This window comes from Osmerus eperlanus, chromosome 9, assembly GCF_963692335.1.
Source record: "Osmerus eperlanus chromosome 9, fOsmEpe2.1, whole genome shotgun sequence".
Taxonomy (NCBI): Eukaryota; Metazoa; Chordata; class Actinopteri; order Osmeriformes; family Osmeridae; genus Osmerus; species Osmerus eperlanus.
The window spans coordinates 8,076,304-8,092,187 of NC_085026.1; the positions used below are offsets into that span (position 1 = coordinate 8,076,304).

At 45.8% G+C, this 15,884-nt stretch overlaps 2 protein-coding genes and 1 non-coding gene across 3 annotated transcripts; 2 read left to right on the forward strand and 1 right to left on the reverse strand.

Moving 5' to 3' along the window:
* The first annotated feature begins 94 nt into the window (after window positions 1-94).
* Window positions 95-10,541, forward strand: usp40 (ubiquitin specific peptidase 40). The gene is made up of 33 exons (XM_062468760.1): window positions 95-407; window positions 582-811; window positions 957-1,024; window positions 1,118-1,231; window positions 1,363-1,527; window positions 1,620-1,766; window positions 2,072-2,215; window positions 2,535-2,663; window positions 2,825-2,932; window positions 3,041-3,148; window positions 3,352-3,519; window positions 3,642-3,777; window positions 3,915-3,996; window positions 4,196-4,367; window positions 4,455-4,539; window positions 4,677-4,747; window positions 4,888-5,306; window positions 5,409-5,589; window positions 5,673-5,733; window positions 5,865-5,918; window positions 6,140-6,228; window positions 6,368-6,454; window positions 6,565-6,601; window positions 6,692-6,756; window positions 6,839-6,913; window positions 7,096-7,225; window positions 7,305-7,387; window positions 7,626-7,744; window positions 7,923-7,988; window positions 8,233-8,443; window positions 8,725-8,820; window positions 8,964-9,058; window positions 9,217-10,541. Exons 2-33 carry the CDS (start codon window positions 616-618, stop codon window positions 9,329-9,331), a joined length of 3,876 nt encoding a protein of 1,291 aa, XP_062324744.1. The 5' UTR covers window positions 95-407; window positions 582-615; the 3' UTR covers window positions 9,332-10,541.
* Window positions 10,542-11,178: 637 nt separating this feature from the next.
* Window positions 11,179-11,321, reverse strand: LOC134027246 (U4 spliceosomal RNA). The gene has a single exon (XR_009931452.1). It is a non-coding gene; the product is annotated as a U4 spliceosomal RNA (small nuclear RNA).
* A 2,487-nt stretch (window positions 11,322-13,808) lies between these two features.
* On the forward strand, window positions 13,809-15,228 carry fabp7a (fatty acid binding protein 7, brain, a). Its single transcript, XM_062469836.1, has 4 exons — window positions 13,809-13,965; window positions 14,192-14,364; window positions 14,652-14,753; window positions 14,902-15,228. Exons 1-4 carry the CDS (start codon window positions 13,893-13,895, stop codon window positions 14,950-14,952), a joined length of 399 nt encoding a protein of 132 aa, XP_062325820.1. The 5' UTR covers window positions 13,809-13,892; the 3' UTR covers window positions 14,953-15,228.
* Window positions 15,229-15,884: the final 656 nt, after the last annotated feature.

Here is a 15,884-nt window from a genome sequence, read left to right on the forward strand (position 1 = left end):
GAAATGTAGTTTTATTATGTCTAGATATCAAACGTTGATAACTAAAAAATCACTACACTACCCATAATTCCTCGCTCTTTTCTTTTCCTAGAGGAAACATGGCTGCCCACTGCTCATCAATGGTGATTTTATTTTTGACTCGTGTTCTTTCAATTTCGCAACAAAGGAAAGTTGATAGAGTTTGTTTTCGAGTCTGATTTACTAAAGGCCACAAGGCGGTGTGTGAAGCGTAAGTAGAATTCTGTTCTGGACCGTTAGAACCACGTTACCGAAAGCATCAGATCATTACAGTAACAGCACGGATTCGCTGTCTACACCAAATTAACTTGTAAAAGCCGCAGTTGAATTGCTGGCTTGCCAGTATACCAGCCTACGCTACATTTTGTGCTTCTGCAAAAGCACTGAAGGTGAATTTATATCTTGTCATCGCTATGTTTAGCCCTGTGAAGTCTTCTTATTTCAGAGTTAGTCCAACCACTGTCAACCGAGAGCTCGGCAAGACCAAGATGAGATAGCAAGAGGCATTGACAGCTGGCTACACAACAGAAAATATTTGACTTATTCTGTTCCCTAATAAACAGATCTAAACGCATAGCTAGCTATAAAAACCCAATCATGTTTGGGAATCTTTTTGAAGAAGATGAGGACGAGGGAGTCCCTCCTAGCGTTTCTGGGGGTAGGGTTGGAAAGGGGGGAGACGAGCTGACCCCTCCAAGAGGAAGAAATAAACTTAGCGGCATAAAAAATCAGGGAGGGACGTGCTACCTCAACTCCCTGCTACAGACTCTGCTGTTCACCCCAGAGTTCAGAGGTAAGAGTCTAACCCAGATCCATCTGTCAGTGGCTTCACTGAGTAAGTTTGCTAGCTGGCCGTAGTGGATAGTACATCTGGTCAGTATCTGTTGGGATGTTAGGCTATTGTGTGTGTCAACATGTGTCTTTCCATATGTATGCAGAGGAGCTGTTCAATCTTGGTCCGGAACAACTGGGTTACCTGGAAGACAAACACAGCCCAGAGGCAAAGGTGGGTCCGATAAATGTCAGTGTGTATGTGTATGTGCATGTGTGACAGGTATGTAACAGACGTGTTTTGTAACTATGCACTCTCTTCTCTCAGGTCAGAGTGATTCCTTTGGAGCTACAGAGGCTGTTTGCCCGTTTGCTCTTAGTGGACCAGCAGACAGCGTCTACAGCTGACCTCACTGAAAGCTTTGGCTGGAGCAACAGCGAGGTTTGTTCGTGCTCCTCTGACGGGTAGAAGCAAGCGAGAGAGTGAGAGAGAACTGACTTTTTATATTACATTACATATCTCCTCTTCTGTTTTCTGCCTTGCCTCTGCTTCTTCTCTCCCCCCGTATTCAGGAGAGCAGGCAGCATGACGTTCAGGAGCTGAACAGGATTCTCTTTAGTGCTCTGGAGCACTCTCTAGTGGGCACCAGCGGTAGTACGCTCATCCACCGACTGTACCATGGAACCACGGTCAACAGCATCGAGTGTAAGGAGTGTGGCAACGTCAGCCAGAGACAGGTGTGTGATTTTGTCTGTTTGTGACTGTGTTTGTGTGTTAAAAAGCGAGTGTGTATCCGTGTGTTGCCAAACCCCTCTCTGTTCTTCTCCAGGAGGACTTTCTGGACCTGACTGTGTGTGTACGTGGTGTATGCAGCCTGGAGGGGGCGCTGTGGGACATGTTTGTGGAGGAGGAGATGTTCCAGGGCAGTAACCTTTACCGCTGTGCCCAGTGTGACAAACTAGTTACAGCTGCCAAGGTCAGTCACAGTACATTGCAATGAAGTCCTATAAACAAACCCCCGTCAAGAACAATTTATGCTGTTAATCTGATTGAATCGCCTGCTCCAGTGTATACTTAACTAACCCATGACATACAATTAGTATTTGGTTTATTATATGTCCAAATATGTTAAATAAATCTTACTTGCATGTATAGGAATGAGAAATTCATCATCTTTCCCTCTGTTGCTCATCTGTTCCACTGTTTCTCCTCTCTTCAAACCTGCTCTCCCTCTCTCCTTCCCTCTCTCCATCCCTCCCTCCTTCCCTCCCTCCATCCCAGTCTGCCAAGCTGAGGAAGCTGCCTCCGTTCCTCACCATGTCCCTGCTGAGATTCAACTTTGACTTTGCCAAGTGTGAGCGCTACAAGGAGACGGGCCGCTACACCTTCCCCCTCAACATCAACCTGAAGCCCTTCTGTGAACAGGTGCTGGAGAGGGGTGCACCTTCAGCCTTACCATCACTATGTTGCCTTTCCACCTCTTATACCTAACTGCTAGATTATCTAGTCAAAGTATTTTGGCACCCAATCATTTTTCACCACCACCACCCTTAGGAGGACATATACATTGTTTTTATTTACATGTTAATTACACAATTTACACATGGCAAATGTTAAACTTGAATGTTTTTTTTTGTTTTTTTCCTGCGGTAAATGTTTCTACACGTGTAGCTACACACAAACCTACGCACACTGCTTTCTGATCTTGCTTTCTAAACCCTTATGTATTGTGACCGTCTCCCAGGTGGAGGGAGAGGACTCGGATTACTCCTACGAGCTCTTCTCGGTCATCATCCACAAGGGAGGCTGCTATGGCGGCCATTACCACGTCTACATCAAAGACATAGACCATCTTGGCCATTGGGAGCCACTGGTGAGGAAGGGGTGGGCTGGAAGGAGGTGGTGGGAGGAGATGGGGAGGCGAGGGAAAGGGACTTATCGCTGATCGGAACAGAAGAATGAAAGGAGCGAGAACCGCCGTGTCGGTGCTAGTCTTTTCTCAACAGTCTTCACGCCGGTGTGTTGTCGTTTTAGGAGGACGAGGTCAAACTGAAAGGCCAGACGAAAAAGGAGGTCAAGGTGTGCGAGCCTGAGCTGGAGAGGGACGACCCCCTGTCTGTGGTCACCGCCATCTTAGTCCAGGTGCAACACCATCCCCTACACGTACACTGCTGCCTACACCTTGGGATTCACAGCCATTGCATTGACATGACTACGTAACTAATCTCTGGAATCCCTCCCGACCATAAGGAGCCGTCCAAGAGTGTGCTCCTGGACCAGCTGGGACAAAAACTGATGGACAAGATTGGTTCTTCCTGGAACAAGAAGTATAGGAAACATCATGGTCCCATAGGCAAGGTAGAGCTAAGAGACTTGTACTCTTACTACGAGTCACTCCTTGACTCCAATATTGATGATTCTACTTGCCTCTCTTTTGATCCTCCTCACCCCTCTAATCTTTTCCTCACTAACTTTTCCTCTCCCTCGGCCCCATATTCTTCCTCGCTCTCCATCCCTTTCTCTCTCCATCATCTCCTCCCTCCTCCTGACTGCCTGTGCAGTTTCTTCAGTCACATGGAGATGTGTTTGTCTTGGTGTCAAGCGGCACTCGAGTGACTCTGAAGGCCAGCCCAGGCACGGAGCCGGCCAGCCCGGCCAATGGAAGCCCTGCCCTCCACCCTCACCTGGACCACAGCAGCACCAATAGCCAACCAGAACCAGGACCAGAGGTACACTGGTGCTGTTGGAGCTCTCTTTATGAAAATGATCTCTCCCTGGAGAGTTTGTAATTGGAATAGACCGGTTCTCATCCATCCATCCAGTCATATACATGTGTCTCTGGTCTCCTCAGGGTCCACACTGGTTCGACCTGAATGACTCCTCAGTGACATGCATCAGGGAAGAGGACATCCACAAGCAGTTCCAGGGCAAAGAGAGTGCCTACATGCTGTTCTACAGGAAGACCCTGCTGCACAGGCCTGCAGAGGGTACGGGCTGAGTGTGTTTGGGGAGAGCAAGAGGAAAGAAGGGGGGGATGGAAGGTTAGGGTTAGTACACAAACACACACACACACACACACTGTGGGATTAGATGTCACTGACTCACACTGTTTGTTCCCTGGTAGCCCTGAGGAATCCTGGGTACAAAGTTCCCTCTCATCTGCTGGAAATGACCCGGGAAGAGAACCACAAGCTGCAGCAGATCCGGTACGCGCACACACTCCTCCTCAGACACGCGCACACACTCCTACTTAGACACATGCACACACACACACACTCACATTCCTACTCAGACACATGCATATGCACATTCTCACACACACTCATGCACTCAAAAAAACACATTAATAAACGGACGGCAATTCTGATTTGTGTGTGTGTGTGCGGGTGCTGTGCCTCATATTAGAGAGGAGTTTGAGTCCAGCAGTAACAGCGTGGAGTTACGCCTGCACCTAGCACCATCCTACAGACTGGAGAACGGAGCCCTTCAGCCAATAAACGCAGAGAAAGGAAAAGCTGTCAACCTTACCTTTGACCGGCGCAAGACTGTTGGGGATCTACGATTGTCTATATACCAGGTGACCTCATTCATCATGAGCCTAATTTGAGAGGGCCTACCTGCTTGAGTAGATTTATAATGTGGGTGTGTGTTTGCTTGTGTGCAGATGCAGGAACTGTGGGACGGCGATATGGCTCTGACTGTGGCCAAAAGTCTGCCTGCGGGCTTACACCTCTATAACACTCTCCAAGGTACAATCCTGACAGTTAAAACACTCATGGTGAGGCACTTCCGTGGATGTGAGAAGTGCTTGGTTCTTTTAGTGTATGCATGTGTACCTTTCATGTCACGATCCGTTTCATTTTCTAAATTGAGTGCGTGTTTTCAGATGACAACATGTTGCTGTTCAGCGCAGGCATATACAGCAACTCTGACCTGTTTGTATGGAATGGCAGAGAGGTGAGGAGAGACGCCCCTTTTTTTTTGTATGCTGCTCTGTTTCGTAAGCATAGATCCAAAGTGTCTGACACAGTACCAGCCCTGTCCTCCATTTAGACCCAAAATGTCCGACATGCCATTGTCCCTTCCGGTTTTGTCAGGTGTGTGGTGCGACTGTCCAGACTGGAGCCGAGTGGGAGCCTGTGCTGCTGACTGTTGTGCGGCCCTCCCTTGGGGAGGACATGGAGGGGGAGGATGGAGGAGAGGGTGCACGTGGGGGAGGTGGGGGTGAGGGGGAGGATGCCGGCTCCGGGCTCAAAAGGGAAGCGAGGGGCTTTGCCGGGGGGGCGACTCTAGGCCAGGTGAGGGAAGCTCTGGGGGGGCCCCTGGAGAGCCTGTTGTGTCAGGAACAAGAAAAGGGGGTTGGAAAACGAGGGAAGGGGAGAGGGGGAGGAGAGGGCGGGGGGGCGAGTGGGTGGAGGGTGTTTCCCCCTGAAGACATGCAGAAGACCCTCAGAGAGCTGGCCCTCAAGGACGGCGATGCTCTGCTGGTGCTGGAGCCACACTCATTCGACAGCAGGTGTGTTAACGTGTGTGTGTGTGAGTACCTTTGTGTGTGTGTGTGTGTGTGTGTGTGTGTCGTGAGGTATCTCTGGATGTGTGTAACGCCTTCTTCTCTCAGTGTTTTCAATCTGAGCGGGGATTTGGTTACCGTGACAACACCATCAGACTGCCGCTGGCTGCAAGTGAAGTACCGACCCAATCGAGGAGGTGGAGGAGGAGGAGGAGAAGAAGAGAAAGTAGAGGGGGAGAAGGAGGAGGAGGAGGAGAGAACGGCTAAAGTCCCAGCTTCTGGAATCATGGTAAAGCAACTTAATTCAACCAGCGATGTGTGTGTGTGTGTGTGTGTGTGTGCGGGGGCTGATTTGGGCTCTCCTCCCTCCAGCTGCTGTGTGAGGTGAAACAGAGAGCCATCGAGGAGCTCCAGCTGCAGGAAGAGCTAATAGGTCAGATACCCTCACCTAAAACACTGTCCACTAACCACCACCACTACTACTACTGCTACTGCTAGGGCTGTTTCTAGTGCTTCTGTTCACTGTGTGGTTTGGATTGTATGGTGGTGTCTCTGTCTCCACAGGTGTAGAGTGCTGTCTGAGGCAGATTGACCGCAGAGGCAGGCTACTGCCCCCAGGTACCGTAACACAAGCATGACCTCTGAATGACCTTTGACTCATTAGCATTGCTATCTCACCTGAAAGCCAGACACCTTGGATGTGTTTGAACGCTGTGGTTCAGAATAGCCGTCTAGAATGATTTAGAATTGTACTTTAAGTGTAATAATTATTTTATACATGTTTGATATAAACACATATACTGTATATGTGTGTGTGTGCTCTTGTGTTCTCTTCCCAGTGTGTGAGGACCTGAGTGTCCGGGAAGCCGGGGTTAGGCTCATGACCTCTCTGACCCTGTGCCCTGGAACCGCCCCCAAAGCCACACAGGTGAGTCTCCCCTGGAGGGTTACAGCCAGCCAACTGCATTACCACGGTTTAGTTTAGGCGACTTATTATGCTACATTCTATGTGCCTCTTATTCACTTTCTTCACAGATTATAGATGTTTTTACATTTTTCTTTCGCAGCTGTTTCTTTACTTCTCTGTGGGAACAGCACCCTCCTCTGGCAAGGAGAGAGACATCATCGTGGAGGAGAGCAGCTCAGTGAAGGAGGTGAGGGCTGTGTGTGTGTGTGCGTGTGTGCGTGCGCGTGTGTGTTTGGCAGAATGTCTTTCTGTGTGGGTTAATGCCTGCCTGAAATGTATTGTGATGTTTTCTGTCAGTGTCTGAAGAGAATGCTGGAAGAAGCTGGTCTTGAAGGTATTTATAGTTTGTATTCATTTCGTAGACTGCTATAAAAGTCCAACTGTAGTGCCAACATTTATTTATGAACATGTCTGTTGCATACAGGCGACTGTTGGCACTTGAGGAAGCTGGACTGGTGTGAAGAGGTTGGAGAGGCGCTGATGGATGAGGTGAGCAGCCATATATTTCTCATTTCCTGCCCTTTCAGTAAAAGCTTGATTTGACTTCATATCTCTCCCCCCCCCCCCCCAGGATGCCTCTCTCTCCGAGTTGAAAATCAGTCATGGCGACACATTGGTTGTCACTGAGGGACATCTACCTCCCAAGGTACTCCATCTTTTTGGTTCTCTCTTGAGTCACTGGCTGTGTTCCAGTGGCCCTGTAGTAGATGTGGTGAATTGAACATTTCTGTTGAGCGTTGGAATCACTAAGTCATTGTTATAGTCTTTTTTTTTCTGTCTTTTACTCTTGTTTTTCCCGCTCTTATCCCATATCCCTCTTTTTATCAGGGTTTTATCAAGCTTTCTGTTTGGCTCTACGTGAATCAGACTGACGAGGCAACAGTCTCCATGGAAACAGAAGTCAGTCACACTGCTGAGAGACCAGGAGATCAGCAGCGGCTGGAGGTTATGACTGCAGGTGACACACACACACACACACACACCTTTAATGCCGATTTAATGGTATAGTGGTTTTGAAATGCTTTGTGTGTGTTTAGTGGGAGGGGCCATGACAGAGCTGAGGATTGTGGGACAGGTAGAGATCACAGAGGAGGCCACACTGGAGAACCTGAAGACTCAGGTAAAGTGTGTGTGTGTGACTGAATGAATGTTTGACTGAGTGTTTGTGTGTCATTAGTCTAGCACAGTGGTAGGATGCCCGCAGGCCAGATTTGCCATATACATTTGCGCAATACATTTTCTAATTTTGCCATAGTCTGCCATTAAACGGCTTGAAAATCAACTGCTCCAAGGCCAGATTCACTTGGCTTTCTTTTCAAATGTTCTTTGTCAACGATCTTTGTGTATCTGTGTGTCAGGTGCTGACACTGCCAGCCCTGCAGTGTGTGTGTGCGCCCACACCTGCCTTCCTGCGTCTGTGGCACCTGGAGGGCCAGAGACTGAGCCGCGTCCTCAGGGGACACCAGCTCACCCTCCGGTACTGTCTGGTCCTCACTACCTCCCTCTCACCATCTCTCCCCTTCTCCATTAGGATATTAGTTCTTGTTTTGTCCTTTGTGTAGACAGGGCACTTTCAAGCCTCGCTCTAGCCCTTTTGAAACCCTGTTTTTTGATTTTCTTCCTTGTTTTACTTCCTCCACCTTTGCCTCTTTCAGGAAGTTGAAGCTGGCCAGTGGGGCGGATATCTGTGTGCAGCAGCTCCTCAAAGAGGAAGATCTAGGGTAGGGGCCTGAGTCCTGGATAGTGACAGAGAGGGGCTAGTGCCACTAGGTGGCGCCTCATTCTGTTTCATTGGAAGTCTCCAGAACGTTTTCATTACACCACTCAATTTTCATTTGTTAATTTATATTCCTCTCCCTCTCTCTGTTCCTTCCATTCCTTCATTTTTCTCCTCATCCCCTCTATCCTCTACGTCCTTTTCTCCTCCCTTCTCCCTTTCTTTCTCTCCTGATCTCTACCCCTCAGACCTAAGGAGTTGCTGCTGCATGTTCAGATGGGCGTGCCGGGGGAGAGGGGGTACTACCCTCCAGAGGAGCTGGTCTGGGACGCCTCCCGGGACTCTGCCCCGCGCTGCCTGCGCTCGGCCCTGGCTGCCCACTCCGGCCTCTCCCCTGACTCCCTGCTGCTGGCCAAACACCAGGCAGACAAGCACACCTGGGACACCATCTCCAGCTGGGTGAGAGAGAGGAGGAGGCTGAGTGGGGGGTGGGGGGGTGGGGGGGGGGGGGGTTGGAGGAGAAGGTTGCCAAGGGATTTGAGGGGAGACTGTCATGGGGCAATAAGAGTATGATTGGAACTGAACCGTGGCGTGGATGGGCGTCGAATTTGTGATCACCGCTAACTCTTTCCACTCGAGACAAACGAAAGATGGTTGCTTCTGTGAGGATTCTATGTGTTGCCTTTCTTCTTTCTTGTTTCCTGTCTGACATCCTACCGTCTCTGTGATGGGGTGAACAGAGCCAGCAGGTGTCAAAACGGAAAAAGAAGAAAAAGGCAGAGTCTCTGCTGGGTGCCCCATTTCATCTCAAAGACGGTGACATCATCGGTGTCAAGGTAGGCTAATACTCTTATTAGCCCCTCCTTCTTGGACTGGTGGTCAATTAAGATTTAGTCCAATAAGAGTGCTGCTGCTCTGTCACACTCAACATTCCACTCCTCTGATTTAACTGGAATCCTTCTGTCTCCTGATTGGACAGAATCTGCTGATTGACAGCAACCGGGACTTCAGCACCCTACAAGATGAACAGGGTCAGCAGAGGCTGAGGGAGGAAGCCGAGCAACGCAGGAAAGGGTGGGGCTTATAGACACCAACATCCACTTCTGTTAGCATACCTGAACTACAATAAAGTTGCTGTAGTTTCAGTTTGGCTCGTAATCAAATCATTTGGAGTAATACTAGTAGAATTGTTTTCTTTCTTTGCAAATTGTGATTCTCATTCTCTCCACTAGAGGGCAACCTGCAACTGGGACCATCCAGAGGGCTGGACCTGACAAGAAGCCAGAGTCCACCAAAGCCAGGAAGCCAGAGGTGGCCCTGTCAATCAATGTGGGGGTTTTCAGATAGGCACGCATCCAGACGGAACTTGTCACTGTGGTGTCAATCAACCAGACAATCTGCGACTGAGGGTGGTTTGTGTGCCAAATAACGCATGGACACAGCAAAACATTATGATACAAGTAGAGGGAAGAGAGGAGAACTGAGACATACAATAACTGGACTGGGAATATGTACATAAACACCAGACCTGTGATCTCTACTGTCAGTGTTTACTCTTACTTTGGGAATCTCCAACCCCCCATCTCCTGTATCTCTCTCTCTCTCTCTCTCTCTCTCTCTCTCTCTCTCTCTCTCTCTCTTTCTCTCTGTATCTCTCTCTCTCTCTCTGTATCTCTCTCTCTCTCTCTCTGTATCTCTCTCTCTCTCTCTCTCTCTCTCTCTCTCTCTCTCTCTCTCTCTGTATCTCTCTCTCTCTCTCTCTCTCTGTATCTCTCTCTCTCTGTATCTCTCTCTCTGTATCTCTCTCTCTCTGTATCTCTCTCTGTATCTTTCTCTCTCTCTGGCATGCCTTAATAATATGGACAAGAGCCAATGCTACTTTGTCCCTCCTACCTCACTCTCTCAATTCTTTCTTCTTCACAGTATTCAAAAGTGCTGTCACTCCTTCTTTGATCTCCGAGACCTTACATCCAGATTGTATTACCAATGAATCATGTTTTACTAGTGTGCGCAATGATCTGGGTTTGTGGATTTCAGGGATTTAAAATAGCAACGATGAAACAAAACAGGTGAAACGTCAAACATACTGTAACGGTTGTCAAGTACAGTACAGCTCTACTATGCATTCAGCTTTCATGGTTGTATTTGAGTTGGTATTTAAATATTCAAGATTGATTTGTGTGTTATTCAAAATGGATCCCCCTCCTTTTTCAACCTGTAATATGATCACTTGTTGTAAGGAGAGAGGGGGAAGACATGGCAACACATTGGGATTTTCACAGAAGCCTACTTGCTGCAGTTTGTTGCAATAATGTCTCCTTTAGTAAGAAGGCTTTAGTACAAATAGTACATAGTCAAGTAAATTAAGAGTTTTTCATCATACATTTTGGGAAAATACCGGGCAACTATTGTTTTCTATGATGCTGTATCATTTGCCAAAAGAGTAACACAGAAATGTAATTGGGGTTGATCTACAATATATATATGGTAATATTTTTTGTGTCAAATAATGTATATAAACTAAGCATTGATTAAAGTGAACACACTCTTAAGTTCAGTTGACTGGGAACGATGCATTTTACAGACCTCTGATCAAGTCGGAAATGTCACAAAGTCACCAAGTGAATCATAATAAATAAGGCCACACCCTGCAATGGAAGGACACTTCCTGTCATGCTAAGAAAGGTCTTGTGATTCCTTTGGCAAGGATGTTTGGATGTTTGTACATTGCTTCCTCTATTGTTAGCGACTCAAGAAATACAGACAACACGTACTTGGAGGGGTTTGGGGTCTGTGAAAAGTTGAACATGGCTTGAAATATGCCAGGCTTATGTCAGTTAGTTTGACTCATTTCCAGTTGATTCGGTTCTATAAGACCAGTTCAATTTAGTTCAAGTTCAGTTGCTAATGGCAACTTATGCTGCAAAACTAAACTGGTCTGGAGCACTTGTCTAACGATTGTGTAAAACCTCTTTCATTTGCACTCATGGCAAATGAGTGCATGGGCCAATTTGGTGTCTATTCTGCTTGCATGTTTACAAGCTCATCTATTTCAGTCTTTGTTTTTAGACACATCATAGCCTACTGTTTAGAAACAACTCAGTGAGTGCCAGCCAGCACAGAGGCTGAAGCAAATGGATACAGTGACATATTATGTATTCAACTATCTATTATTGTTTGAACACTAACATCAGCCTCTATTAGAGGCTTTAAAAAATTGTCAAGGCTGACTATATTTCAAGTCAACCATGACGGGGTATTGGGTTAAGTTTTCAACCAGCAATAATCACGTCTCAGTTGCACTTCATTGACTATGATATTGCCCCTGCGAAAGGATAAAGAATCCGTAAACCCAGAATTCAACTTGATGTAGGGGCCCAGCTAAGCCATGGACGGTGTCCCATTCATGGATTCTAACGAATGTTGAGAAGAAATTTAGGATTTGGAGTGTGTTGGCGCCAAACTTCAGCCAAAAATGTTACATATAAAGGTATGACAAAGTCCGTCAGGGCTTTCAGTAATATGCATTTGATGATTCCCCAGTAATTTTCTGGTTGATAATGGGCAACATAGGTTAGAGCTCCGCCTCCACGTTTACCAATAAAAGTGAAATCAACCTCGAAACTTTTGTCACTCCCTTGTTTTCGAAGTTTGAACTTTGGGAAGGGCTTTTGACGGATAGTAAAGTGTAGCATTGGTGTTTAATATTAAAACCTGCAATTTCATACTTCTGTTTCAGTTTTAATCTTTATTTGTTTCCATAGAAGATAGCCTACACGGGTTAGTAAGACGTTAAACTAAAGTAGGCTACAGTAGTCTTTTAGCTTGTTAGTCACCGGTTGTTCTTTGCGTGCGTGTGTACAAAGAAAAACCTTTAATCATGCATCGGTTTCTGATCCCCAAACCATCTAGCCTACTACTGCCCTAAAAACTCCTAGGGCAGAAAAAGTCAGAAGGGGCGCGGCAGAAATCTGGGGGGGGGCTTAGCCCACCCCTGCACCCCCGTGACACACACACTAAAGGGTTTCCAGTTTCATAAACATTTCCTGCTGACAATAAAAGAAAGTGAAAGTATCCTAGCCACGTATACATGGGTGTAACCAAGAGTTCAACAGTCCTCAGTGTTTTGTTCACTGACTAGCTACATTTGCCAACAGTACAACAAGACCTAACTGTATGACCAGCGTCTGTGGTGTCAACTGCCCTCAGTCCAGCGATGCTTGACGAAGACGTCCGATATGAGGCCATTTCAGCAGCCCTGGGTTCAAGCGTCAGGCCCCTGGCAGAGTTTCAGAGGGCCAACCAGGGGAAGACACCTGACAACCTGCTAACTGTGGATGGCTTTCTGATAGGTGCAGCTCTGGGAGTGGGGTCCCTGCTTGACTGGCTCAACCCTGTGTCATGGGTGGACTGGATGTTCTCATTTATCTCTGTCAGCGAGATCCGAAAACAGACAGCCTCAGCAACAGAGTTCTACATTGATGAAGATAAATTCTTTGACCGGCAGTTTGATTATGACTTCACCCAAACATCGGACACCCAGGATTTTAAAAGAGGTGGAGAGAAGTACACTCGTCCTTGTGGATGGTATCGGATTGCATTAAAGGTACTGGACAAATATGGTGATAACACCTGGCTTGGTCCAAATGGGATTCGAACCCAGTCTTCTGCAGGTGAATGGCCAGTGTCCTATCATGGCTCGAGCAAGGATGGAGCTGAGGGCATCATCGCATCCCATTACAAGGCAGGGAACAACAGCAAAAGGCAGGTGTATGGCAGAGGCATCTACTCCACACCAGACCTGGAACAAGCTAGAGGCTATGCTAATGAGTTTGTGTCAAAGAAGAATGGAAAGACCTACAAGATCATCCTCCAGAACCGGGTGAACCCTGACTACAGGGAGAAACACAGGAGAGCTGAAGACTACTGGCTGGTTCCGGTTCCGGAGGGTTCATCTGAGACAGAGGAGAGGAAGATTGTAGAGCGGGCTATCCGGCCTTACGGTATTCTGATAAAGGAGGTGTGAAGGAGGATGCACACCATGAAGTGTCGTTGAGAGAAAGACGAGTGAAGGAATGAGGCATGACTTGAAGTAATGTAGTGATACTTTTATGTGTGTTTTGCAAGACTTAAAAGTAGGGAATACCTGGAAATAAGTGACAAGTGTGCAGCTGTGCACTAAAAAGAAAAGAACCAAAAGTTTTTAAGATATCATGTAATCTTTTTTAGCTTACCTTATAAGTTGTTGTTTGCTAAACATTTGTATATTATTGACTGTTGTTGTATTAAAAAATATTGCATTAACATTTTTATTCTTTGCATACATCACTTATTAAACTCAAAAAGCCTGTGGTTAGTTACATTACATTAAGTCATTTAGCAGACGCTCTTATCCAGAGCGACTTACAGTAAGTACCGGGACATTCCCCCGAGGCAAGTAGGGTGAAGTGCCTTGCCTAAGGACACAACGTCATCTTGCACGGCCGGGAATCGAACCAGCGACCTTTTGATTACTAGCCCGATTCTCTAACCGCTCAGCCACCTGACTCCCACCCAGTTAAAAGACTAACAAATTAACACTTGTAATACACATCAATAAAAATATATGACTATAAATCTGACGTTCGAATTCATAATTTAATTCATGTATTCACAATACCACAGTTTGCATTAACGTTGTACAAAACCGTTCTCAACATCTCGGTTGACCAATCAGAGTTTAGGTAGTGTTGCAAATCCCCCAATGGGATGACAGAAAGCTCGTACTCGAGAGAAACCCCGCCTTTCTTTGCAGTATTAATTTGGTAGACATGCAGCTCGTGAAGTTACTGGACACAGACCAGAGGCGATCTGTAAACATTAACTTAAAATCTCAGTTCTGCAGGGATAGGGCTAGCGCACTGTCAAAATGGTCGATGCATTCTGCGCCACATGGAAGCTGATTGACAGTCAGAACTTCGATGAATACATGAAGGCACTTGGTGAGATTTATGTGTAGGTGACTGATGAATGAATGCCACTGATCTTCTGCTGTACTTACTATATGGACTATTTGTACGTTGCCTTGGATAAAAGTAACTGTTAAATGAATGAAATGAAAATAATTGAAGAAACAAATTAAAGATAGTGAGACCTTGTAAGTAAGTCATCAATTGTAATCAATCCAACGTTTTACATTATTATTATTTTATATTATATTCTACACAGGTGTTGGTTTTGCTACAAGGCAAGTGGGCAATGTCACCAAACCCACCATTGTCGTAAGTCAAGAAGGAGGCAAAGTGGTGGTGAAGACGCTGAGTACTTTCAAGAACACTGAGATTTCCTTCAAACTGGGAGAGGAGTTTGACGAAACGACTGCAGACGACCGTAATGTCAAAGTATGTATCAAACATCATCTGCACCTCAAACTTTAGTAGTAAACACATATTCCAATGGAAGGATACTACTCTTTAAAACACAGCTCTCTGGAACAATATTGGATGTTCTTTGCAAGTTTCATGATTTCAGATGAACCTGAATTAGTACAAGCAATAATTATTCAAGAATATCATTATTTAGTTAATAATATCAACAACATCTAAAGTGTTCGCCCCGTCGCTTGCAATGGTTGGACTTGATATTCATACTGTAGTTGTAACAGAACTGCTCTGTACTCCTCTTGCAGTCCACTGTTACCATGGAAGGAGACAAGCTGGTGCACGTACAGAAGTGGGGTGGCAAGGAGACAAAGTTTGTCCGTGAGATCAAGGATGGGAAACTGGTCATGGTGAGTTGTCAAGAGTAACAAGGTTTATGTGTCTGTGGTTTATTTAGTGACATAACTATGGCATATTGATATTTAGTTAAAAAAAAAGAGATGGTGTGTGTTATCATCAGATGAGTCACTTGATCCCAAAACTCTTTTTCCCACACAGACCTTAACCTTTGAAGGAGTCCAGGCTGTACGTACATATGAGAAGGCATAACTCTGTCAGTGACCAAGCAACACTTCACAGCACTGACCACCACTGTCGTCTTGTTTTTATTACATGCACAAATTTGCACTTGATCCCTTATTTTAACATTAGCTAAATGTTTGAGAAAAATGCTTTTATGTAAAAAAAAAGAAAACACAAAAAAGCAACAAATATATTTTGTATGAAATACAGAAATTGTTATTGAATGACCTAATTGTTTGAGTTTGTTTCAAAATGTGCTACTTTCAAAAAGGGAAAAATAAATTACTTGACTTAAAGACCTTGTATATTGTCTCGTATTTTCTGTGCACAAAATCCCAAAGCACGTTCAGCAGCATTTCTTAATGAATCAAATGGGCCTTCATGTTTTACAAGTATACAGTTTCAGGGTTATTATAGTTTGAATAAAATGCTGTCAGCATGCATCAATCTGATTCAAAATATTAAAACATTAACAAAGAGTATCTTAATATGCTTGAGTCCCCAGTAGCAGCTGAGTGACTGGCCAGTACACTGTTGTGTTGCTAAGGTTTAGTCCTATATGGTGTGATGCATGTAAACCTGTGAAAGAGAACGACCTGTATTAACCTAAGGCAGGGTATGAGCAGGAGGAGGAGGGGCAGCTGCAGAAGGCTCTTCCTCCCTGGACACAGAGATAATCAGATTTAAGTTATGTGGTCATTACGTAAGAGCATCATTCGATAGTCTGAACCAACCATGTGTGGCCGACACATGGCATGACACAGCAACCTGAGCACAAAGCACAGGGCAGTCTGGGTACAAATGTACTCATGCCATACTAAACAGTGACCTACTTACTATACAGTGCCGTATGACCAGATTTTGTAGCACATGGTTGCAAAACCTCATAATCTCCTTCTGTTAATATTCAAATTGACATGTTTGACAATGCAGATTAACAGGTCACAGTGAGTGACATT

Excerpts from the sequence above, each read along its gene's own strand:
- usp40 (XM_062468760.1), top strand. The coding sequence starts at position 616 with ATGTTTGGGAATCTTTTTGAAGAAGATGAGGACGAGGGAGTCCCTCCT. Across the intron at positions 2,933-3,040 it reads TCACCGCCATCTTAGTCCAG|GAGCCGTCCAAGAGTGTGCT; the intron begins GTGCAACACCAT and ends CCCGACCATAAG. Across the intron at positions 3,997-4,195 it reads CACAAGCTGCAGCAGATCCG|AGAGGAGTTTGAGTCCAGCA; the intron begins GTACGCGCACAC and ends GCCTCATATTAG.
- fabp7a (XM_062469836.1), top strand. The coding sequence starts at position 13,893 with ATGGTCGATGCATTCTGCGCCACATGGAAGCTGATTGACAGTCAGAAC. Across the intron at positions 14,365-14,651 it reads CAGACGACCGTAATGTCAAA|TCCACTGTTACCATGGAAGG; the intron begins GTATGTATCAAA and ends CTCCTCTTGCAG. Across the intron at positions 14,754-14,901 it reads AGGATGGGAAACTGGTCATG|ACCTTAACCTTTGAAGGAGT; the intron begins GTGAGTTGTCAA and ends TTTCCCACACAG.